Source organism: Pongo pygmaeus, chromosome 10 (assembly GCF_028885625.2).
Source record: "Pongo pygmaeus isolate AG05252 chromosome 10, NHGRI_mPonPyg2-v2.0_pri, whole genome shotgun sequence".
Lineage (NCBI taxonomy): Eukaryota > Metazoa > Chordata > Mammalia > Primates > Hominidae > Pongo > Pongo pygmaeus.
This window is the reverse complement of record NC_072383.2, coordinates 48,464,664-48,492,369: the sequence shown is the minus strand read 5'-3', so window position 1 is coordinate 48,492,369 and position 27,706 is coordinate 48,464,664. Positions and strand designations below refer to the sequence as shown.

At 41.4% G+C, this 27,706-nt stretch overlaps 1 protein-coding gene across 1 annotated transcript in view; it reads right to left on the bottom strand.

Annotated features, from left to right (window-relative positions):
• TMPRSS12 (transmembrane serine protease 12) overlaps nt 1-7,552 on the bottom strand; it is a 41,157-nt gene extending 33,605 nt beyond the window's left edge. The window contains exons 1-2 of the mRNA XM_054442823.1: nt 7,311-7,552; nt 6,438-6,633 (exon numbers count right to left, since the gene is read on the bottom strand). Coding sequence (XP_054298798.1) covers nt 6,438-6,633; nt 7,311-7,497 — 383 coding nt within the window. The 5' untranslated portion in view covers nt 7,498-7,552. The remainder of the gene's footprint in view (nt 1-6,437; nt 6,634-7,310) is intronic.
• Nucleotides 7,553-27,706: the final 20,154 nt, after the last annotated feature.

Here is a 27,706-nt window from a genome sequence, read left to right as displayed (position 1 = left end):
CAGCAGGGTTCATGCTTGTGTGCATGTGCCAGCAGTAGCAGGGCAGCAGTGCAGCTGGGCCCATGTGTGTATGCACTGGTGGTGGCAGTGCAGTGGAGTCTGCACATGTGCCAGCAGTGGTGGGGCACAGGCATGGCAGGGTCCACATATGTGCACTGGTGGCAGTAGTGCTACACATTTTTTTTAGACAGGGTTTTGCTTTGTCACCCAGGCTGAAGTACAGTGGTGTGAATATGGCTCACTGCAGCGTCAACCCCCTAGGCTCAAGCAATCCTCTCACTTCAGCATCCTTAGAAGCTGGGACCACAGGCATAAGCCACCATACCGGGCTAATTTTTAAAATTTTTTGAAGAGACAGGGTCTTGCCATTTTGCCCAGGCTGGTCTTGAACTCCTGGCCTTAAGAGATCCTTCTGCCTCAGCCTCCCAAAGTGCTGGGATTACAGGTGTAAGCCAATGCACTTAGCTGGTGCTATCCATTATGAAACAAACAGATCTCATGAGAACTCACTTATCACCAAGGGAATGGTTGTAAGCCATTCATGAGGGATCTGCCCCCACAATCCAGTCACCTCCTACCAGGCCCCACCTCCAATACTGGGGATTACATTCCAACATGAGATTTGGAGGGGACACTCAAACTATATCATCATACAATGCAATACTGCTCAGCAATAAAAACAAATAGTAGTGATACACACAATAACATGGATGAATCTCAAATGCATTATGCTAAGTGAAACCAAACTCATAAGGCTCCATACCATATGATTCCATTTATATGACACTCTGGAAAAAGCAAAACTATAAAGACAGAAAATAGATCAGTGGTTGCCTGGCAATGAAGGAGGGAGGGGGTTTACCTCAAAGGGGTATGGGGGAATTTTTAGAGGTGAAGAAAGTTGTTCTGTGCCTTCTATTGGTAATCACATGATTGTATGCATTTGTCCAATTCACAGAACTGTACATTAAAAATAATGAATTTTACTACGTTAAATTATATCTTAATAAAATCATTTTTGTCATTTTTTTTTTAAAAAGGAATGATCTACTGACACACAAAACAGCATGGATGAATCTCAAATGCATTCTGCTAGGTAAACAAGCCAAGCTTAAATGGCTACACATTGCACGACTCTGTTTATATCACATCCTGGAAATGGAAGAACTGTAAGGGATAGACAACAAATCAATGGCTGCCAAGGGCTGGATGCAGGGGCAGGGGTTGGCTACAAAGGGTCATGAGAGGATTTAAGGTTATGGAACTGTTCTAAATCTTGATTGTAGTAATTACATGACTATCTACACCGTCAAAAGTTTTAGAACAGAACATTTTTTAAAAGGTGAATTTTAACATGTAAATTATGCCTTAACTTTAAAAAGAAAATAAGTGCATAAGTGAGAAAACTGAGAAAAGATAAATAGATCCAAAAGGTCATTTCTACTAATGTGAGTTAGGACTGGCTGTATGAAAAAGCCTCTAGGTTTTAATAGATATCAGTGCTGCTGGACCACAACACATTCTTTCTCAGTTCCAGTTACATAGAGATAATTAAAACGATATCCTCTTTCCCTTTTCTAGAAATATCCATTGGTGGCTGGATGCAGTGTCTCATGCCTGTAATCCAGCCCTTTGGAAGGCCGAGGTAGGAAAATAGCTTGAGCTTAGGAGTTAGAGACCAGCCTGGGCAATATAGCAAAACCCCATTTCTACAAAAAACACAAAAATTAGGCATGGTAGCCCACCCCTGTAGTCCCACCTACTGGGGAGGCTGAAGTGGGAGGACCAATTTATCCTGGGAGACTGATGCTGCAGTGAGCCAAGATTGTGCTGTTGCACGCCAGCCTAGGTGACAGAGCAACATCCTGTCTCAAACAAAAAGAAATATCCATTGGTGCTTATATACTCATATCCATATCCTGTGCAAGGATGAGTGCCCTGCCCACTCTGTTGTCAAGGTGCTCTCATTTAATACATGACCCGGATCTCCTGACCACAGCTCTCTGGCAAAGGGGTGGGCCTCTAATAAAGGTTTATTCATAAATTGAGCAATGGTGGTATCACCTAGATTGAAAAGCTGGGCTGGGATAATCAGATAATTCATCATGAAAATTGATGAGAAGGCCAGTTAGCAATAGGAGCTGAAACTGAAAGATTATGAGGTAGAATGATAACACATCATGTGTAAGTTCATGTTATAAGGAAGCCATTCAGTGAAAGGGAGAAAAAGGGCAGACAAAAAACAAAACAACAACGACAAAAACAATGCCTTCAGAGACACCTAGCTATCGACAGTTCCGCCCCAAATATCATTCCTCATGTGATGAATCTGGCTGCATATCAGAATCCAGTGCTTTGAAAAGGAGTAAAGACCATGACTGGTTTTTAGAGACTAAACTGATTTCTGGGTGGGAAGTAGGGAAGGAAAATCCAACACAGTGGCCAGCAGGAAGTCGATGAGGGAGCTTGAAGATATCTACCAATGTGGAACGAAATACTTTATAATAACAAGCATCCAACTTGATAAACCTCATTTATTGACTTGGCAAGGCTTTTTTTTTTTTCCTGACAACATTTTATTTGATGAAGGGGCCTTCAGAATAGAAATCAACTTTCCAACAGACTTTCCAAACCTGCAAAAAATACTTAAAACAAAAAGTTATCACATAAACTTGATGAAAAAGGACAAACCTGTCTTTCAGTAACTAGTGCAAAAAACTGGACACTAATAACTAAACTTGGCCAAGTAGTCCAGTACCTCATATTACTGGTGAAAGAACTCAGACCTAAGCATCTCCTTCACGCTGATCTAGTTGAAGAATATATATGTGTATATATATATTTTTTTCTTTTTTTTTTTTTAGATGAAGTCTCGCTCTTTTGCCCAGGCTAGAGTTCAGTGGCATGATCCTAGCTCACTGCAACCTCCGCCTCCCAGGTTCAAGTGATTGTCCTGCCGAGTAGCTGGGATCACAGGCACCCACCACCACACCTGGCTAATATTTTGTATTTTTAGAAGAGACGGGGTTTCACCATGTTGGCCAGGCTGGTCTCGAACTCCTGACCTCAGGTGATCCTCCTGCCTCAGCCTCCCAAAGTGCTGGGATTACAGGTGTAAGCCACCATACCCAGCAGGTTCTGTCATCTTAATAACACTGTCCTCCAATCCATGAACACAGGATGTATGTTCATTTATTCATTTATGTCTTCTTGTAGCACTCCAGCCTAGGCAACAAGAGCGAAACTCCCTCTCAAAAAAAATAAAAATAAAAAATAAAATAGAAATAAATAAAAATTAAAAAAGGATGACAGAACCACCCAAAGCAATCTTTTCCCCAATATGGGAAAAAGTGGACTTCCCCATATTGCTTTGTAGACTGTAAATTTTTTAAAGAGTTTTTAGACTGAATGCAATCCCTATCAAAATCCCAATGACTTTTTTTTTTGGCAGAAACAGAAAAACCCATCCTAAAATTCATATGGGATATTAAGAGACTCCAAATAGCTAAAATAATCTTGAAAAAGAAGAACAAAGTTGGAGGGCTCACATTTCCTGATTTCAAAACTTACTGCAGGCCGGATGCAGTTGCTCACACCTGCAGTTACCACTTTGGGAGGCCAAACCGGGAAGATCACTTGAGCCCAGGAGTTTCACACCAGCCTGGGCAACATAGTGAAACCCTGTCGCTACAAAAAAAAAAACCAAAAATTAGTCAGATATGGTGGTGCGCACCTGTAGTCCCAGCTATTCAGGAGGCTGAGGTGGGATAACCTGAGCCTGGGAGATGGAGGTTGCAGTGAGCTGAGATCATGCCACTGCATGCCAACCTAGGCGACAAAGCAAGGCTCTGTCTAAAAAACAAAACAAAAAACAAACAAAAACACCACCAAGAAAAAATACTTACTATAGATCCATACTAATCCAAAGAGTGTGTGATACTAGCATAAGGACAGATATATACATCAGTGGAGAAGAATTGAGAGCCCAGAAATACACCCTCTCTATATGATCAACTGATTTTCAATGAAGATGCTAATACCATCCAATGGGGAAAGGACAAACTTTTCAACAGATGGTACTGGGGAAACTTGATAGCCTCATGTAAAACAATGAAATTGTACCCTTACCTGATACCTTATGCAAAAATTGACTCAAAATGAATCAAAGACCTAAATCTAAGAGCTAAAGCTATAAAATTCTTAGAAGAAAACATAGGGGAAAAGCTTCGTGATACTGGATTTGATATAATGATTTCTTACATATTACACCAGAAACACAGGCAAAAAAGAAAAAAATAGATAAATTTGACTTCATCAAAATTAAAAGCTTTTGTGTATCAAAGGACACTATCAAGAGAGTGAAAAGATGACCCACAGAATGGGAGAAAATATTTGCAAATAATGTGTCTGACAACAGATTAATATCCAGAATACATAAAGAACTCCTACAACTCAACAACAAAAAAGCAAAGAGCCCAGTTCAAAAATGGACAAAGGACTTGAATAAACATTTCTCCAAAGAAGATATACAAATGGCCAATAAGCACATAGAAAGATGCTTAACATCACTAGTAATTTGGGAAATGGAAATAAAAGCCACAATGAGCTACCATTTCATATTAATTAGGATAGTTATTATCAAAGTAGTAGTGTAAATATAAGTATGATAAGTCATAAGATAGGAATATGGAGACTGATATTCTGGATCTACTTTTAATCAGTAGGGAGGGTTGAGGGACAGAAGAAGCAAATGTAAGATACTGCATAGAGAGCCTTCATAGGCCTTGGGGACTACTTGGATAGGTGAAGTGGGAAAAATTAGATAACTCTCTGGGTAATGGAGCTATTGATGATGCTATCAACTGAGAAAATAGAGAAGAAATAGTATCAGAGGAAAGTAAATTCCATTTTGGACTTATTTAGAATGTGACTCCAATATACATGCACGGTAGGGAGCTGGAAATATGACTCACTCATCAGGAGAGACCTAGGAGTTGACAGCACATGGTGATTGCTGAAACAGAGGTAGATTAGACATCTCTAGGAAAGAGTACAGAATGATAGAGGGCAGAGGGCAAACTCTAGAAAACACTGCAATGTAAAGGATGACAAAGACTCATCAAAGAAGCAAGAGAAAAAAGTAGAGAGTGGTGTCTTAGAAATCAAGAAAAGACATAATTTCAAGAAGAGGATGTGGTCAACATTGCCAAAGGCTGTAGAGGTCAAAAAGGGTGGGAACTGAGATGAAGTCGTTGGATTTGGCATGGAGGTAGATCTTTAATAGCATTTAGCCACAAAAATCAGAATGCAATTGGATTTTATGGGTCAATGGAGATGAAGCAAACAGAGTCTCTTTTTCAAAGAGTCTAACAGTGAAGGCCAAATCTGGCATGTCTCTTGTTTTCATACAGCCCATAAAGAATGTTTTTTACATTAACAATTTTTTTAAATATAGAGACAGGGTCTCGCTATATTTCCCAGGCTGGTCTCAAACTCCTGGCCTCAAGTGATCCTCCCGTCTTGGCTTCCCAAAGCATTAGGATAACAGATGTGAGCCAACATGCCCTACTCTACATTTTTATATGGCTGAATCAACCAAAATATTTCGTGACAGGTTAAACATATGAAATTCAGATTTCAGTGTTCATAAAGTTTTATTGGATTATAGCCACACTCATTCAATTACTTATTGTCAGTGCTAGTTTTCATGCAATCGTGAGAGAGACCATATGACCTTCAAAGCGTAAAATATTTACTACCTTTATAGAAAGTTTACCAGCCCCTAATTTAAAAGATCCATGATCGGGCATGGTGGCTTACACCTGTAATCCCAGAACTTTGGGAGGCTGAGACGGGCAGATCACGTGAGGTTAAGAGTTCAAGACCAGCCTGGCCAAAATGGTGAAACCCCCATCTCTACTAAAAATACAAAAATTAGCTGGACTGTAATTCCAGCTACTCGGAAGGCTGAGGCAGAAGAATCGCATGAACCCAGGAGGCGGAGGTTGCAGTGAGCCAAGATTGCACCACTGCACTCCAGCCTGGGTGACAGAGTGACACTCCATTTCAAAAAAAAAAAAAAAAAAGTAAAAAATAAAAATAAAGGATTCCTGGGTAGGGGGCTAGGGGAGGGATAGCATTAAGAGAAATACCTAATATAGATAGATGATGGGTTGATGGGTGCAGCAAACCACCATGGCACATGTATACCTACCTATGTAACAAACCTGCACGTTCTGCACATGTACCCCAGAACTTAAAGTATAATAATAATAATAATAATGAATAAAGGATTCAACAAATACACTGTACTATGTATAAGGCATTATGGCTATTTGCAAACATAGCTTAGCTGAAAATGGCTGAAGTTAAATGGTCCTCTGTCACTTCAAAATATCGCCTAAGAGAATAAAAATAGTTGTGCTCTGAATACGTACCTAGCGTCTTTAGTGCAGTGGGCAGCTGTGAGGACCCACCTCTCTCTCACTAGGGTTCCCCCACATACATGAACAAGAACACGGCCATATTTAATCTGCAGGCTCACCACCCACGGCCATGCGCCAGCTTGTGCTTCGGTGCCCCCTATAATCCGAGACCCTTGCAACACATCCTTAAGCGGTGCTGTTCCACAATCTAAAAATAAAAATGATATATTATTTTGACTGAGCATCTATATTATGTGTTACTTCCTAAGCTGAACATATTAATGCAATCCTTTAAATTCCTATGTTAAAAACACAAAGCAAGCTAACATACCGGAGACATGCCCGTATTTTGAAAGAAACTTGGAGAGTTGAGACAAAGATGCCATAATCGATTACTTACAAACAGACATGAAGTCAACACAATTCATTAATTTTAAAACTCTATTCCCCAAAAATATAAAAATAAAAATTTTTGGCCACATATCACATTCTTCCCTGTGTGAAACAGCAATTAAAGAGCCCGGGAACGGTGAGTCGAGAGCCGCAGATTCTAATGCTCAGCATTTCACTTGTTGGGCTAATTTTTCTCAACTATAGTATGAAATGGTCACCTACTAGCCCTCCCTTTCAACTCTTTATCCCCTGACTTATTAATCTATAAAATGGGGATGATAAAACCCAGAATGTTTTGAGGAGAAAATATAGATTCACAATACAAATGTGTCATTTTACTATTACAACTACCGTTATTACAGCCTGTCTAGAAACTGCTTAGGTATGTAAAATTTTGGTTAAAGGCCATTGGGACAACAGAAAAGGAGAAACCCGAATTCAAAGACTACAGGTAAGAGAGGCCCCCCAGAGACAGGCACGAACAGGTACTGCCCTTTGCATGCGCCCCTCCCTCCCTCCGCCGCCCGAGCCTCTTGCGGACGGCCTCAGCCTGCTGGGAACTAGCGGCCGGTTCCGGCGAGGGGCCGAGCCTGTGCCTTCCAGAGGGCGAGTAGTGGTCTGAGTATAAGTGAGAGCTCCCCACAAACAACAGCGCCACGCTCAGGAGCCCCAGCCGCATTTTGGAGGCTGGTGAGCAAGATGGCGGCAGGTACTTCCCACCCGCCCTGGTCACGCGGGGCGCACGGCCTGGCGGGGAGGCGCGAGTGAGGCCCGGAGGTGTGGGAGGCGGGCGAGGAGTAGGTAGGTCAGTTTAGAAAGAACCCCTCACCCTCAAGGTCTGATCGGCTTCCTCATCCACCACTATCCCCCAGGTGATGTCTGATCACCCTGGCCTGTCCAGCAAGAATCCTGTTAGGTCGGTTAGCCGGAATGCCATTACTCTTGATGCTACCTCTTAGTAATTTTCCATCCACTGACACCTCTCTCCTGCTCCTTGGCTGTAAATTCTCTTTTGGCTCTGCTCTGTTTGGATTTTAGCCCAGTCCCTCTACCCATTACAAAATCCCATTGCCATGGTCCCTATCCCTATCTGGATGGTCCTGAATAAAGTCTGCCTTGCTGTGCTTTAATGAGTATCACTGAATAATTTTTCTTTAACGTAACCTAGAGTTTTTAAGTGTGATATCTAATGTTCAGTTTTAAATTGTTCTGTCATTCCTATCTTGACCTATACTGAACTTTGCCTTTGTTAACCCAACACCTTCAGTAATAAGAAGACCGTGTGGGCTGTGGGAAGTTGGTGAGGTGGTGGAGAGTTAAAGTGGAGGTCAATAAAAGGACAGTTGCCTTGCTCATACCATCGTTCCGAGGCTGGTGCAGTTGGCAGCATTAAATAAAAGGAGTATATTAGTTTGGGGCTTACACATGGTAACGTGGGGAAGGGAGCAGAGGCTCAGAGCTGTGCCGAAATCAGGGGGTGGAGGAGGTGATATTGGAGAAACAAATTGCAGCATGAGCTGATCTCTAAGGGCTGACAAGAAACAAAGTCCTTATTCCCCAGATATTTTAGTGGAAGGTGATATTTGAAAGGAGGAGAAACACAGTTGGGGTGTGTGTATTTCTGTGTGTGTGAGATGTGGTCAGATTGTGTATGCCTTTGTAAACAGGGCACGATGACTATTTTTTCTTTTTTTAAACCCATAGCCAACATGATAAGGATGATGGGTCTTGCTATGACAGATAGTAGAGGTTCAACATACTTACAAAGCAAGTATATGCAGCCAAGTCATCAAATAGCAGTGACACAGGCAGTGGGCTGGGCACGGTGGCACATGCCTGTAGTTCTATTATACAGCACTGCTTTAAACAATATTTTTTTAGTTTTGCTACTCAGGAGGCTGAGGCAGGAGGATTGTTTGAGCCTAGGAGTTCTGGACTGTAGTATGTTTGCTATGTCAACTGGTCAACTAAGTTTGGCATCAATATGGTGACCTTCGGATAGTGGGGAACCACCAGGGTGCCTAAGGAGGGGTGACTGGCCCAGACTGGAAATGGAGTTGATCAAAATTCCTGTGTTGATTGGTAGTGGGATCGTGCCAGTGAATAACCACAGCACTCCAGCCTGGGCAACATAGCAAGACCCTATCTCTCTAAATAAAATGAAAAAGGCAGTGGATCAATAACTGCAGAGGTTCTTCTTCCTGGATTTCCTCTGCCTTTTCTCCTCTCCTGCATTGTCATTTCCTTTCTTTGGTGGGATCACTCCTATCTGCAGACAAATATCCTCTGGTGTAGTAGGTAGCCTACAAAATGCCCGCCAATAAACCCTGTCTCCTGGTATTCACATCCTTAGTCAGTTCCTTCTCCTTTAGTGTCAGCTGGATTTCGTGACTCACTTCTAGTAAACAGAAAGTTAGAGGTGATGGGCTACCACTTTTAAGATTAGGTTTTAAAAAGATTGTGACTTCTGTCCTGAGCGCTCTCTGCAGTGCTGTTGCTCTAAGGTAAAGCTGCCGCCATGTTGTAAGCTGCCCTGTGGCCCTGTAGAGAGGCTGCCAGCAAGAGCCATTGAGGAACTGAAGTCCTCAGTTGAACAGCCACAAAGAGCTGAATCATGCAACACCGCATGATCTGCTTAGAGGCAGATCTTCCCCGATCACACCTTCAGATGAGACCACAGTGCTGGCTGACACCCTAACTGCAACCTCATGAGAGACCTTAAGTCAGAGACACCCAGCCAAACTACACTCAAAAGTTCTGACCCACAGAAAATACGAGATAAATTTTTGTTGTTCTAAGCCACTGCATTTTGGGATAATTTGTTATGCAGCAACAGATAATACATCTGGTTTCTCCCACCTTTGAAAAATCTTTAATTGCCTTTATATCCCCTGCTTTCCTCTATAGCAAAATTTCACCCAAGAAGTTGTTTATAATTACAGTTTCTACTTTCCACTTCCTCAACTTTTTTTTCTTTTAGTAGAGACAAGGTCTACATTGCCCAGGCTGGTTTCAAACTCCTGGCCTGAAGCAGTCCATCCACCTCAGCCTCCCAAAGTGTTGGGATTACAGCTGTGAGCCACCGCACCCAGCCCACTTCTTCACCTTTTGTTCTCATCTTTGTTTTTTAAAAATTTTGTTGGTTTTTGTTAATTTTTAAGAATAGAAGCAGGACTTTATTTCTTCTCTCAGAAAAAGAGACCTTGTCTACAGAAGCTCTCTTAGCTTAACCAACTTCATCCCATTACATTTTTTGTTTCTTTGTTTTGAGTCTCACTCTGTCACTGAGGCTGCAGTAGTGCAGTGGCATGATCTCGGTTCACTGTAACCTCTGCCTCCCAGGCTCAAGTGATTCTCCTGCCTCAGCCTCCCAAGTAGCTGGGACTACAGGCGTGTGCCACCTTACCTGGCTAACTTTTTTTTTTTTTTTTTTGTATTTTTTTTTAGAGACAGGGTTTCACTGTGTTGCCGAGGCTGGTCTCTAACTCCTGAGTCAAGCAATCAGCCCACCTCAGCCTCCCAAAATGCGGGGATTACAGGCATGAGTCACTGCGCCTTGACCCCATTAAAATTTTTTAGAGAAAATTAAGTGAGCCTCAAAACAAAACATCCTACCTCTCCTTTCCAAGTGAAAGCTTAAGAGCCATGGTTATGGAGGACAAGAGCATTAGTACCAGGGCCTGGGGCCTGGGCTTTGGGGAGGCTTTATCCTCCCACCTGGGGCATGTCTGAGTGCTAGCAATTATTAAAATAAAACTATTTTATTACACAGAATTTAATAACAGTACAAACATCCACGTATACACCATCCCATTCACTACATTTGTTTTATTAAATATTTAATACATATAAAAGGATATTTATAAAATATATGCTCAGTTTAAAGAATAACAGTAGAAGAATACCTATTTAAGAAAAAGATTATTTTTGCTTTTGAAATCCCGTGTATCTCTCCCTTATTCTGTCTTTATTTTTCTCTCAGAAGTAACCAATATTCTGGATTTTGTATTTATTTCATTTATTCTCATTATAAACCTTGCCGTACAGTATGGTAGCCCCTCACCACATGTGGCAATTTAAGTTCAAATTTAAATTAAATAAAAATTCAGTTCCTCAGTCACATTAGCCATATTTTAAGTGCTCAGTAGCCACATGTCACTTGTTACCATACTGGACAGCATAGTTGTACAATATTTCCACCGTTGTGAAGAGTTCTATTATACAGCACTGCTTTAAACAATATATTTTTTAGTTTTGCATGTTTTTGAACTGTATTAGTCAGGGTTCTCCAGAGAAACAACCAACAGGAGAGAGGAAAAAAAAGAGAAAGAGAGATTTTAGGAATTGGCTCACATAATTACGGAGGCTGAGAAATCCCAGTCTGCCATCTGCAAGCTGGAGAAACTGGAAAAGCTGGTAGTGTGATTCAATCTGAGTCTGAAGGCCTGAGACCCAGGAGTGTTGATGTCTGAGGACAAGAGAAGATGTCCCAGCTCAAGAAGAGAAATAATTTGTCCTTCTTTCACCTTTTTGTTCTATTGGGGACATCAACAGATTAGATGATGCCCACCTACAGTGGCGAGAACAATCTTTGCTCATTCTCCCGATTCCAATGCACATCTCTTATGGAAACACCCTCAAAAATACTCCCAGAAGTTGTGATTACCGGCCATCTGGATATCCCTTAGCCCCATCAGGTTGACACATAAGATTAATCATTACATGAGCTTTATATAAATGGAATCATATGATAAATTTTCTTTTGCAGCTAGTTTTTGTTTTTTTACTCCACATTAGGTTCTTTACATTCATTTCTGTGGTTATTTAACTGCAATTCATTTACTTTCTCCCACACATCATGTGCATATGCCACAATGTATTTATCTACTTTGGAATTTATTATTGATGGACATTTGCATTCTTTCCAGGTTTTTTCTATTACAACTAATACTATTATGCATATGAGATGAGTCTCTCTGGACTACATACTAGTGGTAGCATTACTGAGTCATAAAGAATACCATCATCTTCTCCAAATAATGCCAAATTGTTTTCCAGAATGTTTCACCAATATTCTCTTCAAGCCAGGCATGGTGGCTCACACCTGTAATCCCAGCACTTTGGGAGGCTGAGGTGGGAGGATTGCATGAAGCCAGGAGTTCAAGACTAGCCTGGGCAACATAGCAAGACCTCATCTCTACAAAAAAATTTAAAAATTAGCTGGGCATGGTGACACATGCCTGTAATCACAGCTGCTTGGGAAACTGAGGTGGGAGGATCACTTGAGCCTAGGAGGAGCTCAAGGCTGCAGTGAACCATGATCATGCCACTGTACTCCAGCCTAGGTGATAGAGTGAGACCCTGTCCCTAAAAATAATAATTATTATATATATTCAGATACATACACACACACCTATATATACATATACACACATATATATATACACATATACATACTCTTCAACTAGCAACATATAAATGTTCCCATTGCTCATGTCTTCACCAATGCTTTTTCTTTGTGTGTGTGTGACAGAGTCTCACTCTGTCACCCAGGCTGGAGTGCAGTGGCGCAATCTCGGCTCACTGCAGCCTTTGTCTCCCAGGTTCAAGTGATTCTCCTGCCTCAGCCTCCCGAGTAGGTGGGATCACAGGCACCCACCACCACACCTGGCTAATTTTTGTGTTTTTAGTAGAGATGGCGTTTCACCATGTTGGCCAGGATGGTCTCGAACTCCTGACCTCAAATGATCCACCCGCCTCGGCCTCCCAAAGTGCTGGCATTACAGATGTGAGCCACCGCGCCTGGCCTTTAGACATTGTTTTTCTTTTCTTTCACTTTTTCTATAGGATCTGCCAGGTTGTAACAAATGCTTTTTAATTTTTTACCTATCTTGTGGGTAGGAGTTGGGAATTGTGGTTTTAGTTTGCGTTTTTCTGATTTTGAATGAGTTTGAGTATTTGAATATCTTTTCATATATTTAGGGAACATTCATTGACTATTTCATGTTGAGTACCAATTTATATCATTTATTTGCTCATCTTTGTCTTTTCATGTTGATTTCATTGACTGCCTTCTCCATGCCAGACCCTGTTGTAAGAGCTTAGGCTATAACAGAACACAAAACAAAAGTCCTTGCCGTTATAAGATTCACATATTGAATCATAAGAGATTTTTATAGGTCTGGATAATAATCCTGTTCCTGTTCCATGGTGAGCAGGTCTATGCAAACCTAGAGGCTTGAGGTTTGCAAAACCCAAAGGCTTGAGGGAGCCAAGAGGCCAAGGAAAGAGGCTGACAAATCCAGTTTCTCAGAAATATTTAATAGGGACTTAGAAGTAATGTCTCTGGTAGCTGAGAGAGGGCACCCAACCTCCAGAAAGTATAGATAGCAAGCTTTTAGGGTTAAGATGTGCAGCTGGTCACATCTGACTTTCTTATGGAACTTGTGACAAGTGGGTAGGTTAGATAAACATCTTTATGAGGAGTTATCTCTGCTAAGGGCATTGTTTAAAGACATTGCTGCAGAATACCTTGGTATGCAGGAGTCAAATATCAGTCATTATGGTGGTTTTGCTTCAAGATGACATCACTCTTGCCATTCAATGGCTGTTTTCCTACAAATCCTTTGTCAATTTTTGTTATAAATATTTCCTGGCCGGGCCCAGTGGCTGACACCTGTAACCCCAGCACTTTGAGAGGCTGAGGTGGGAGGATCACTTGAGGTCAGGAGTTCAAGATCAGCCTGGGCAACAAAGCGAGACCCCATCTCTACAAAAAGAAAGAAAGAAAAGAAAATTAGCCGGACATGGTGACATACACCTGTGGTCCCAGCACCATGGGAGGCTGAGGCAGGAGGATCACTTGAGCCCAGGAGATTGAGGCTGCAGTGAGCCATATTCACACCACTGCACTCCAGCCTGGGTGACAGAGCGAGGCATTGTCTTCAAAAAAAAAAAAATCTACTCTGTAGCTTACCTTTCACATCCTTTATGGTAGCTTCCGATGAAGCTACCATAAAGAATGTGGTATCTTCTTCAGAAATTCTTTTAAATTTTAAATTTAGTTTTATTTCAACAGTTTGGGGGGAACAGGTGGTGTTTGGTTGCATGGAAAAGTTCTTTAGTGGTGATTTCTGAGATTTTGGTGCAGCCATCACCTGAGCAGGGTACACTATACCCAATGTGTAGTCTTTTTATTCCTCACCCCTCTCCCACCCTTCCCCCTGAGTCCCAAACTCCATTGTATCATTCTTATGCCTTCTGTCCTCATAGCTTAGCTTCTGCTTGTAAGTGAGAACATCATGATGTTTGGTCTTCCATTCCTGAGTTACTTCACTTAGAATAATGGTCTCAAGTTTCATCCAGGTTGCTGCAAATGCCATTATTTTGTTCCTTTTTATGGCTGAGTAGTATTCCATGGTGTGTGTATGTATATATATATGTACCACATTTTCTTTATTCACTTGGTTGATGGACATTTAGGCTGGTTCCATATTTTTGCAATTGCAAATTGTGCTGCTAGAAACATGCATGTGCAAGTGTTTTTTGTTGTTGTTGTTGTTGTTTGGGTTTTTTTTTTCTTATAATGACTTATTTTCACCTGGGTAGATACCTCTGGGATTGCTAGACCAAATAGTGGTTCTATTCCTAGTTCTTTAAGGAATCTCCATACTGTTTTCCATAGTGGTCATATTAGTTTACATTCCCACCACCAGTGTAAAGGTGTTCCCTTTTCACCACACCCATGCCAACATCTATTATTTTTTATTGTTTTATTAAGATCATTCTTGCAGCAGTAAGGTAGTGTTTATTGTGGTTTTAATTTGCATTTCCCTGATAATTTGTGATGTTTAGCATTTTTTCATATGTTTGTTGACCATTTGTATATTCTTTTGAGAATTGTCTATTCATATCCTTTGCCCAATTTTTGATGGAATTATTTGCTTTTTTTCTTGCTGATTTATTTGATTTTATTGTAGATTCTGGATATTAGTCCTTTGTCAGATGCGTAGTTTGCAGATATTTTCTCCCACTCTGTAGGTTGTCTATTTACTCTGCTGATTATTTCTTTTGCTGTGCAGAAGCTTTTTAGTTTAATCAGGTCCCATCTATTTATCTTTGTTTTTGTTGTATTTGCTTTTGGATTCCTGGTCATGAACTGTTTGCCTAAGCCAATGTCTACAAGAGTTTTTCCAATGTTATCTTCCAGAAGTTTTACAATTTCAGGTCTTAGGTTTAAGTCATTGATCCATCTTAGGTTGATTTTTGAATAAGGTGAGACATGAGGATCTAGCTCTGTATTAGTCTGTTTTCATAAATGGACTATAAAGTGCTTTATCAGTCCATTTTCATAAATGGACTAAAACAGTGCTATAAAGAACTGCTGGAGACTAGGTAATTTATAAAGGAAAGAGGTTTAATTGACTCACAGTTCAGCATGGCTGGGGAAGCCTCAGGAAACTTACAATTATGGTGGAAGGGGAAGGGGAAGCAAAGCACCTTCTTCACAAGGCGGCAGGAAAGAGACGTGTTGAGTGAAAGGGGAGGAATCTCTTATAAAACCATCAGATCTCATGAGAAGTCACTCACTATCATGAGAACAGCATGGGGGAACCACCCCTATGATCCAGTTACCTCCACCTGGTCCCTCCCTTGACACATGCGGATTATGGGGACTATAATTCAAGTTGAGATTTGGGTGGGACACAAAGCCTAACTGTATCTATCATTCCACCACTGGCCCCTCCCAAATCTCATGTCCCCTTCACATTTCAAAACCAATCATGCCTTCCCAATGGTCCCCCAAAGTCTTATTTCAGCATTAACCCAAAAGTCCAAGTCCAAATTCTTATCTGAGACAAGGCAAGTCCCTTCTGCCTATGAGTCTGTAAAATCAAAAGCAAGTTAGTTACTTCCTAGATACAATGGGAGTATGGGCATTGGGTAAATGCATCCATTGCAAATAGGAGAAATTGGCCAAAACAAAGGGGCTGCAGGCTACAAGCCAGTCTGAAATCCAGTAGGGCAGTCAAATCTTAAAGCTCCAAAATGATGTCCTTTGACTCCATGTCTCACATCCAGGTCACGCTGATGCAAGAGTTGGGTTCCCACAGCCTTGGGCAACTCTGCCCCTGTGGCTTTGCAGGGTACAGTCACCTCCCCCACCCTGCCCCTCAGCTGCTTTCACAGGCTGGCGTTGAGTGTCTGCAGCTTTTCCAGGTGCATGGTGGAAGCTGTCAGTGGATCTACCATTCTGGGGTCTAGAGGATGGTGGCCCTCTTCTCACAGCTCCACTAGGCAGTGCCACTGTGGGGAGTCTGTCTGGGGGCTCTAACCCCACATTTCCCTTCTGCACTGCTCTAGCATAATTTCTCCATGAGGGCTTCGCCCCTGCAGCAAACTTCTGCCTGGGCATCCAGGCATTTCCATACATCTTCTGAAATCCAGGCAGAGGTTCCCAAACCTCAGTTATTAACTTCTTTGCACTTAAGGCCCAACACCACATGGAAGCCACCAAGGCTTGAGGCTTGCACCCTCTGAAGCCACAGCCTGAGCTGTACATTGGCCCCTTTTAGTCACAGTTGGGAAACAGGGCACCAAGTCCCAAGACTGCACAGTGTAGCAAGGCCCTGGGCCTGGCCCACAAAACCATTTTTTCCTCCTAGGCCTCTGGACCTGTGATGGGAGGGGCTGCTGTAAAGACCTTTGACATGCCCTGAAGACATTTTCCCCATTGTTTTGACTATTAACATTTGGCTCCTTGTTACTTATGCAAATTTCTGCAGCTGGCTCGAATTTCTTCTCAGAAAATGGGTTTTTCTTTTCTATCGCATTGTCAGGCTGCAAATTTTCCAAACTTGTATGCTCTGCTTTCCTTTTAAACATAAGTTCAGTTTCAAAACGTCTCTTTGTGAATGCATAAAACTGAATGCTTTTAAGAGCACCCAAGTGACATCTTGAACACTTTGCTGCTTAGAAATTTCTTCTGCCAGATACCCTAAATCATCTCAATCAAGTTCAAAGTTCCACAGTTCTCTAGGGCAGGAGTAAAATACTACTAGCCTCTTTGCTAAGGCATAGCAAGAGTCCCCTTTATTCCAGTTCACAACAAGTTCCTCATCTCCATCAGAGACCACCTTGCCTAGACTTCTTTGTCCATATCATTATTAGCATTTTGGTCAGAGCCATTCAACAAGTCCCTAGGAAGTTCTAAACTTTCCCACATCCTTTTATCTTTGTCTGAGCCCTCCAAACTCTTTTAGTCTCTGCCTGTTACCCAGTTCTAAAGTTGCTTCCACATTTTTGGGTATCTTTATAGAAGTGCCCCACTATCTCAATACCAATTTACTGTATTCATCCGTTTTCATACTGCTATAAAGATCTGCCTGAGGTTGGGTAATTTATAAAGGAAAGAGGTTTAATTGACTCAGTTCAGCATGGCTGGGGAGGCCTCAGGAAACTTATAATCATGGCAGAAGGCAAAGGGGAAGCAAGGCACCTTCTTTAGAAGACAGCAGAAAGGAGAAGTATCAAGCAAAGGGGGATATGTCTTATAAAACCATTTTATAAGGGGGATACCCTTATAAAACCATCAGATCTTGTGAAAACTCACTATCTCAAGAACAGCATGGGGCCAACCACCCTCATGATTCAGTTACCTCCACCTGGTCTCTCCCATGACATGTGGGGATTATGGGGATTGTGGAGACTACAATTCAAGATGAGATTTGGGTGGGGACACAAAGCCTAACAATATCAAGCTCAATTCTTCTACATGTGGTTTGTCAATTATCCCAGAACTATTTGTTGAATAGGGTGTCCTTTCCCCACTTTATGTTTTTGTTTGCTTTGTCCAAGATCAGTTGGCTGTAAATATCTGGCTCTATTTCTGGGTTTTCTATTCTGTTCCATTGGTCTATTTGCCTATTTTTATACCAGCATCATGCTGTTTTGGTAACTATAGCCTTGTAGTATAGTTTGAAGTCAGGTAATGTGATGCCTCCAGATTTGTTCTTTTTGCTTAGTCTTGCCTTGGCTATGCAGGGTCTTTTCTGGTTCCATATGAATTTTAGGATTGTTTTTTCTAGTTCTGTTAAGAACAATGGTGGAATTTTGATGGGAATTGCAGTGAATTTGTGGATTGCTTTTGGCAGTATCACCATTTTCACAATATTGATTCTACCCATCCATGAGCATGGGATGTGTTTCCATTTGTTTGTGTTGTCTATGATTTCTTTCAGCAGTGTTTTGTAGTTTTCCTTGTAGAGATCTTTCATCTCCTTGATTAGGTATATTACTAAGTTTTTTATTTTTTTTGCAGCTATTTTAAAAGGGGTTGAGTTCTTGATTTGATTCTCAACTTGGCCGTTGGTGTATAGTAGTGCTACTGATTTGTGTACATCGATTTTGTATCCTGAAACTTTACTGAACTCATTTATCAGATCCAGGAGCTTTTTGGATGAGTCTTTAGGGTTTTCTAGGTATACAATCATATCATCAACAAACAGCAACACTTTGACTTCTTGTTTACCAATTTGGATGCCCTTTATTTGTGTCTCTTGTCTGATTGTTCTGGCTAGGAGGAAATTCTTAATTTTAACGTAATTGATTCTAACAGTATTTTCCTTTGTTTTATACTTTTTGTGACTTAAGAAATCCTTCTCTAAGTTGAGGTCATAAAGCTATTCCTTATAATATGTTATAAAGGTTTTATAGTTTTTGTCTTTCATATTTATTTCTTCCATCTACCTGGAATTGATTTTTGTATATGGCGTAAGGTAGAAATCCAATTTTCTTATTTTCCTATATGAATAACTAATTGTTCCAATGCCATATAGTTTTTAAACTTTTTTGTATGGAAAATGTCAAATATATACAAAAATAGAATAATAAACCACATGTACCCATCACCTAGCTTTGACAATTAACATTTCATGCCCAATCTTACTACGTTTTATCTCCATCTACTTTCCCCAACTTCCAAAATTATTTGGAAGTAAATTCTAAGAATCAGTCTGGGAGAGGTGGCTCACACCTGTAATCCTAGCACTTTGGGAAGCCAGGGTGGGTGGATTACTTGAGACCAGCCTGGCCAACATGGTGAAACTCCATCTTTACTAAAAATACAAAAATTAGCCAAGTGTGGTGGCCGTGCTTGTAGTCCCAGCCACTCAGGAGGCTGAGGCAGGAGAATCGCTTGAACCTGGGAGGCAGAGGTTGCAGTGAGCTGAGACTGTGCCACTGTGCTCCAGATAGAGTGAGACTCCATCTCAAAAAAAAAAAAACAAAAACAAAAAACAAAAAACTGTTTAGTTCAATCTGTCCTGTCTAGTTCTAAAATATATTGTGTTTGATTCCTTAGTGAAGAAATACTTCATTTGTGCTCTGATTCACTGAAGTAACAACATCAACACTTTGTAGCATCCATAGGTGTAGCTGATCCCAAGCCTCAGATGCTGTTGCCCAGGCTCTTTACCATCACCTCCTGACTGTTTTTGTCTCCTGGTTTCATTTTCAGGCTGGCCCTCTCCACATAATGGGTCAATGTCAGATACAAGTCCACATCCTTATGATCCATGATTCAAAAGGGAGAGAGAGAACGTCCTTTTCCAGGGTCCACAAATCAAATCCTATAAAAGGACTCTGGTCTTCCTGGGATCTTCTGCCCTTGCATTGGACCAGTCCCTGTGGAAAAAGGGATGGGGGCCTGTAATCTTGGCCAGGCCTGGGCCATATGCACTGTCATTGATAACTCCTGTCAGAATCACATGGGATGAGTAGTGGGCCTGATCCCCAAAGGACAGGGGTTTAGAGCAAATAGAAACAACAGATGTTCAGTATAGAAAACAGGAGTGAAAAACATGAAGTGGTTGAAGATTAGCCTTACCATAATTTTATTCTGATCACTTAATACAGTAGAGTCAAACAGGAATCCAAGTTTCCAACTTTATTTTTGGCATTGAAGAATCACAAAGAACCCTAGCTTCTTTATAACTCCACGGTTCACTGGAGTTAAAGCAATCAAGGTGTCGTACGGCTCACTTGAGTTTTTAAAGGTTCTACTAAAAAGTGAGAATTCTACACCAGCATGGGTCATTGTTGCAGAATATCACCGCGGTCTGTTTTGTGTGCTCCTGTACACTGGGAAAGGGATAATAATGTTTTTTTTTCACTAACCGTTTGTATACATATGTAAGTAATATAACTTTTATTAATAAAAGTAAATTTGATAAGAAAATTCTAAGAATAACATAATTTTAAGTATTTTAATACTTATTTTGAAAACATAAGATCTTTTAAAAATCACACTATTATACTTTAATATGAATTATAATTATTTAATAGCAACTCATTAAATGAAGCCAGCATTACATTAATACCAAAAATCAAAGACATTACAAGGACAGAAGACTGTAGAAAAATATCCTTTATGAAGAAAGATGCAAAAATCTTCAATAAAATATTGCAGATTAAGTCCAGCATTATATAAAAGGATAATATATCATGACCAAGTAGTGGTTATTCTGAGAATACAAGACTGGTGGTTCAATATTAGAAAATAAGGCCAGGCGGGTAGCTCATACCTATAACCCCAGAATTTCAGGAGGCCAAGGCAGGCAGACCACTTGAGCCCAGAAGTTCGAGACCAGCCTGAGGAACATGCTGAAACCCTATCTCTACAAAATACAAAAACATTAGCCGGGTGTGGTGGCACGTGCCTGTAGTCTCAGCTACTTGGGAGGCTGAGATAGGAGGAACGCTTGAGGCTGGGGAGGTTGAGGCTGCAGTGAGCTGTGATGGCACCACTGCACTCCAGCTTGAGTGACAGAGTGAGACCCTGTCTCAAAGATCTAAATAAATGGAGAGAGGCACAGAGCAAGATGGCAGAATAGAAGCCTAAACTGTTCATCTCCCATCCACTGGAGCACCAAATTTAACAACTAACTGCACACAGAAAAGCACTGTCACAAGAAATAAAAATTGGGTGAGCAGTCACGGTACCTGGTTTTAACTTCGCATTGCCAAAAGAGGCATTGAGGAGGGAAGGAGAGACAGTCCTGAGTCTAACACCTCTCCAGAGTCCCCTGGCAGTGGCCTTGCAGCACACAGAGAGCATCTGTGTGCTTTGGGGAGTGACAATGACTTTACACTGAACTCAGTGCTGCCCTGTGAGAGTGGAACCAGTGCCCATGCATAGAGGGGGCATTTGGACCAGCCCTAGCCGGGGCTAGGAAAAATTGCCCATCCCAGTAGTTGGAACTTGAGTTTCACAGCAAGCTTCACCACCACGGGCTGTAGTGCTCTGGAGTCCCAGGTATACTTGAAAGGCAGTCTAGGACACAAGGACTGCAATTCCTAGGCAACCCCTAGTGCTAGGCTGGGCTTAGAGCCAGTGAACTAGGGTGGCACATGACCTCAGGTGACATCAGCTGGCACAGCTAAGGGAGGGCTAGCACCATCCCTTCCCTAGCCCCAGGCAGTACAGCTCATAGCAACGAAAGTGAGTCCTTCGTTTGCTTAAGGAGAGGAGAGCGGAGAGTAAAGAGGACTTTGTCTTGCATCTTGGATACCAGCTCAGTCACAGAAGGATAGGGCACTGGGCAGAGTCATGAGGCCTCCATTTAGGCCTGAGCTCCCAGACATTTCTAGACATACCCTGAGCCAAAAGGGAACCTGCTGCCTTGAAGAGAAGGATCCAGTCTTGGCAGGATTTTTCACCTGCTGACTAAAGAAACATGCTGGCTTCAAGGGAGACCCAGCACATTCCCAGCTGTGGTGGCTATGATGAAAGACTCCTTGTGTTTGAGAAAAGCAGAGGAGAAAGCAAAGGGGACTTTTTCTTGCACCCAAGGTACCAGCTCAGCCACAGTAGGCTAGAGCAACAAGCAAGCTCTTGGGGCTCCCCGAATCCAGGGCTAGGCTCTTGGATAGCATTTCTGGACCTGTCCTGGGACAGAGGGGGACCCACTGCCCTGAAGGGTGAGTCTCACACCTGGCAGCATTGACCACAAGCTGACAGAAGAGCCCTTGGGCTTTAAGCAAACGTTGGCAGTGGCCTGGCAGAATCACCTGTGGGCCAGTGGTGGTGGCGGCCACAGGGAGAGGCTCTGTTGCCTGTGGAAAATGGAGGGAAGAGTGGGAAGAACTTTGTATTGTGGTTTGAGTACCAGCTTAGCTACAGTAGAATAGGACATCAGGTAAATTGCTAAAGTTTTTGACTCCAATCCCTGGCTCCCAGACAGCATCTCTGGACACGCCTGGGCTTAGGGGAACTTGCCACCTTGAAGGGAAGGGCCTTGGGCAAAGCCCAGTGCTGTGCTGGCATCAGGTCTGACCCAGTGCAGTTCCAATGGTGGTGGTCACAGAGGTGCTTGCATCACCACACCCCCAGTTCCAGATGCCTCAGCACAGAGATAGAGACTGTGTGTTTGGGAGAAACTAAGGGAGGAGAACACGAGTCTGCCTGGTAATCCAGAGAATTCTTCCGGATCTTATTGAAGACTACCAAGGCGGTACCTCTATGAGCCTACAAAAACCACAGCGTTATTGTGCTTGGGGTCCAAGTCCCTTCAAATATCTAGAAAGTCTTACCAAGAAGGAGGGGCACAAACAAGCCCAGACTGTGAAGACTACAGTAAATACCTAACTCTTCAATGCCCAGATAGCAAAGAACATCTACAAGCATCATCACCATCCAGGAACACATGACCTCACCAAATAAACTAAATAAATGAAGAGAGAGAGATTGTGTTCATGGGAAACAATATTGTTAAGAAACCAGTTCTTCCAAAATTGTACATAGGTTTAAAGCAATTCTAATCAAAATCCCAGCAGGCTTTTTTTTTTGTATGAATATAGACAAGCTGATTCTAAAATTTATATAAAAAGACGAACTAGAATAGCCAAGATAATTTTTTTAAAAACAACAAAATTTAAAGAACTTACGTGACTGGACTTCAAGACTTTTTATGAAGCTCCAGTAATCAAGACAGTATGATTTTGTTGAAAGGATAAACACATATAAATCAGTGGGATATGGTCTCTGTGAAACCAATCCTTTGAAAATTATTTGTTGAGACTTACTTTATTGTCCAATATGTGGTATGTTTTCATAAACACTCGTGTTTGAAAAGAACTATCTGAAGTTGTGTAGTGTATTCTGCCTTGAATTTCATTGATTATAGGTGCATACAGATCACATTTAAACATCTCTGGAATCAGCATGCATCTTACCACAATGACAATGGCATAGTTTACTTGGCAGTGGTTTTTCTTTCTCAGTGGTATTTAAAATAATAGTGTGCCTTACAATCAGTGGTGGCTTACAATTGATGAAATTCAGTATATCTATTAGGTCAAGTTTACTCATCGTTCAACTCCCTATCTTTACTGATATTTTCCTGCCTTTTATATCAATTATAAGAGAGCTATGTTAAAAATCTAAGATTGTAGTTTTTAAAAAATTTCTCATATTTCTTTATTTTGCTTAACATCCGGCTCCTGTATTAGGTGCACTGAAGTTTAGATGTGTTTTATCTTCTAGGTTAATTGAATCTTTTATTTTTATTAAAAAAATTTTTTTTTTGAGACAGTTTCACTCTTGTTGTCCAGGCTGGAATGCAATGGCACGATCTCGGCTCACTGCAACCTCTGCCTCCTGGGTTCAAGCAATTCTCCTGTCTCAGCCTCCTGAGTAGCTGGGATTACAGGCATATGCCACCATGCCTGCCTAATTTTTGTATTTTTTATTTTTATTTATTTATTGTTTTAGTAGAGATGGCGTTTCATTATATTGGTCAGGCTGGTCTTGAACTCCTGACCTCAGGTGATCCTCCCACCTCGGCCTCCCAAAGTGCTATGATTACAGGCATGAGCCACCACGCCGGACCTGAATCTTTTATTTTTTTTTAGTGGCTGATTTTGTCCCAAGTAATTATTTTTGCTTTAAAGTCTATCTTGTTCAATACAGTTACGCCAGCTTGCTTTTGGCTAATATTTGGTATAACTTTTTCCATGTTTTTACTTAAAGTACCAAGTCTTCAGCCCTGCTGTTTCCTTATATTTTAGATTTACCTCTTATAAGCAACATATAGTTAGATTTTATTTCCTAATTCAACCTGACAATCTGTCATTTAACTAAAATGCCCAGTTTGTTTACATTTATTATGATTATTGATACATATGGATTGATTTCTACCATCTTATTTTGGGCTGTTTGTCCCACCTGTTTCTTTCTTTTTCTCTCCTTTCTTGTCTTCTTTTGGATTGATGAGTGTTTTTACTGGGTATAGAATTCTAGGTGTTTGTGCACAATGATAGAGTGAAAAGTAGAGGGCCCTTTTGTTATCTTTTGTCATCTCTGAAGTAGAGTTTGAGCTTGTGAAAAACCACGGTTCATATGTATTTGGCATCCTTCACCTACCACAATACTTAGTACATAGTTAATTCATAGAAATTCCATTTATTTTGATTATCTTTGACTACAACTGGCAAGATGTGGCCTTTTCCTTTTAAAAAATTTATTGCTAAGAACTCTAAGGCAGTTTTTGTTTAAACGTTTTGTAAACTTAGCCTACGTTATTTGCAGCTTTTCTGAATTAAAAAAAAAATTGGCAAGCCTTTTCCCCAGATGCGGCATTAAATTCTAAGAGCTGTCAGTTGGGCAAAACTTTGATCATTTTGTTCCAAAATTAATTATTAAATCACCATACCTATATTCCTCACTAAATTTCCTCTGGTCTACTTGAACTTTCATTTATGGAATGATACAGTATTAAGATACCATTTATAAACTTCTAAAAAAAATACTGCAATCCAGCATGCATTATTTATGGATCTGTGTAAATATTAAAACAGGGACTGGGCTGGGCGTGGTGGCTCATGCCTCTAATCTCAGCACTTTGGGAGGCCAAGGTAGGTGGACTGCTTGAGCTCATCAGTTCAAGGCCAACCTGGGCAACATGGCGAGACCATGTCTCAAAAAATAAAATAAAATAAACAGGAAAGAAAAAAAGTTATTTTGGAGTTAGAGCTGTGTAAATCAGTGTGTAAAACTTCTGTAATTTTAAAATGAAGGGTTGCCATCTAGTGGACACATTTAAATAAAACCTTTGAAGTCTTTCATAATAGGTTATGACGCAATGGAATAAAGTTTTTCAGACTCTTCCACACCACACGTAAGAAAGAAGGTATATTCTGATAGTTAAAACAACTTTGGAGTTTATCAGACCTAGGTATGAACCCTAGTTTTCTTATTTACTGTGTAACCTTGGGCAAAGTTTCAAACCTGTCTATACCTTAGTGAGTTTGAACTCATACCTTCATTGATTTAACAAAGTTCCCAACTTAACAATGGTTTGACTTACAATTTTTTGACTTTATGATGGTGTGAAAATGATACTCATTCATTAGAAACCATGCTTCAAATTTTGGTCTTTTCCTGGGCTGGTGATATTCAGTATAATACTCTGGCAATGCTGGGCAGTGGCAGAGAGCCGCAGCTCCCAGTCAGCCATTTGATCACGAGGGTTAACAACTGTTACTCTGCGGTGTACTGTGTTGCCAGATGATTTACCTATAGGGTAATCTAAGCATTCTGAGCACGTTTAAGGTAGGCCAGGCTAAGCTATGATGTTTGCTAGGTTAGGTGTATTAAATGAATTTTTAATTTACAATACTTTCAACTTACCATGGGTTTATCAGGATATAACTCCATCATTAACAGCAGAGGAGGTCAGGTGTGCACACCTGTAATCCCAGCATTTTGGGAGACCAAGGCGGGTGGATCACCTGAGGTCACGAGTTTGAGAACAGCCTGACCAAGGTGAAACCCCATCTCTACTAAAAATACAAAAATTAGCCAGGCATGGTGGCACATGCCTGTAATCCCAGCTACTCCAGAGGCTGAGGCAGGAGAATCATTTGAACCTGGGAGGCGGAGGTTGCAGTGAGCTGAGATCACGCCATTGAACTCCGGCCTGGGCAACAAGAGCAAAACTCCGTCTCAAATAAACAAAAACAACAACAACAACAAAAAACCACAAACAAAAAAACAGTAAAGGAACATCTGCATTATGAAGCCCTCCAGTGAACTACATTAGACTGTGGGGATAGTTTCCTAGACTGTGGGGAGATAGGAGAGCACAAAATTAGACAGTCTCCTCCTAGAGTTTAATAAGGGTTGTGTTAGGGGTATTGGGGAGGGACTACTATTAATATTTCAGAGTGGGCAGTTAGAAATTGGGTTTAAATCTTAGATCCCTTAATAATGCTTATATAACCTTAGGCAAATACCAGTCTCAAGGATGACATTAAGACCTAAGTTCAACACGAGCTGTAACACAGCTTCGTTCATCACTTTTTTCCTAGTAATGCTTGGAATAGAAAAGGCCTTCAATAAGTATCTGCTGAATGAATGAATGACATTACCTTAGCATTACCTGAACACATTTCCTGGTGCCTAAGCACTCAATAAATTTTAGATATTAAGGAAATTACATGACTGTATATTATGTACATAGGGAACCTTGGACTTAAAACAATTTTAGATTGATACATAATTTACCAGTTAAAAATTGTTATATACACTTACTGAAGGCAGCAAACTGCTGCACGTAACCCTATCAATATTGAGGGAAGGCCAGGCACAGTGGCTTACGCCTGTAATCCCAGCCAAAGATCGCCTGAGGTCAGGAGGTCGAGACTAGCCTGGCCAACATGGCAGAACCCTGTCTCTAATAAAAACACAAAAATTAGACAGGCATGGTTGTGCACATCTGTAATCCCAGATACTCGAGAGGCTGAGGCAGGAGAATCGCTTGAACTCGGGAGGCAGAGATTACAGTGAGCCAAGACTGTGCCACTGCACTTTAGCCTGGGCGACAGAGTGAGACTCCACCTCAAAAAAAAAAAAAAAATATATATATATATATATATATATATTTCCTCTATATATAGAGAGGAAAAGGATCTCAACCACGCAATGGCAGAGAGATACAGTCTCTAATGCCTACCTACGTCTGCTACAAAAAAATTTACACCAATAAAGGTAGACGGTTATCAGAATCTCTCTCTCAAAAGTGGGAGGAGGGGATGGCAGGCGCAGTGGCTCATGCCTATAATCCCAGCACTTTGGGAGGCCGAGGTGGGTGGATCACTTGAGGCCAGGAGTTCGAGACTAGCCTGGCCAACATGGAGAAACCTCACCTCTACTAAAAGCTACAAAAATTAGCCGGGTGTGGTGGCACAGGCCTGTAAACCCCAGCTACTTGGGAGGCTGAGGCAGGAGAATCACTTGAGCCTGGGAGATGGAGGTTGCAGTTAGCCAAGATCGCGCCACTGCACTCCAGTCTGGGCAGCAGAGCAGAGCAAGACTGTGTCTCCAGAAAAAAAAAAAAAGTGGGAGAAGGGGGTGTTAAATGGCCTAAACCTCCTCCAAATGACTGTCCCTCAAAAATTCCTGCCAAACTCTCCTAGAACAGCCTTCTGAATTCTACTACCTTGAGGTATGTGTTCCTTCACTTTTATAGTAAAATAAACAGTACTTATTAAAAACAGGCCAGGTGAGGTGGCTCACACCTGTAATCACAGCACTTTGGGAGGCCGAGGTGGGCGGATCACTTGAGGTCACGAGTTTGAGATCAGCCTGGCCAACATGATGAAGCCCCGTCTCTATTAAAAATACAAAAATTAGCTTGGCGTGGTGATGCATGCCTGTAATCCCAGCTACTTGGGAGGCTGAGGCAGAACTGCTTGAACCCAGGAGGCAGAGGTTGCAGTGAGCCAAGAGTGGGACACTGCACTCCAGCCTGGGTGATAGAGCGAGACTCTGTCTCAAAAAAACAACAAACAACAAAAAAACTCTACTTTGTACAACAGAGTAAATGATG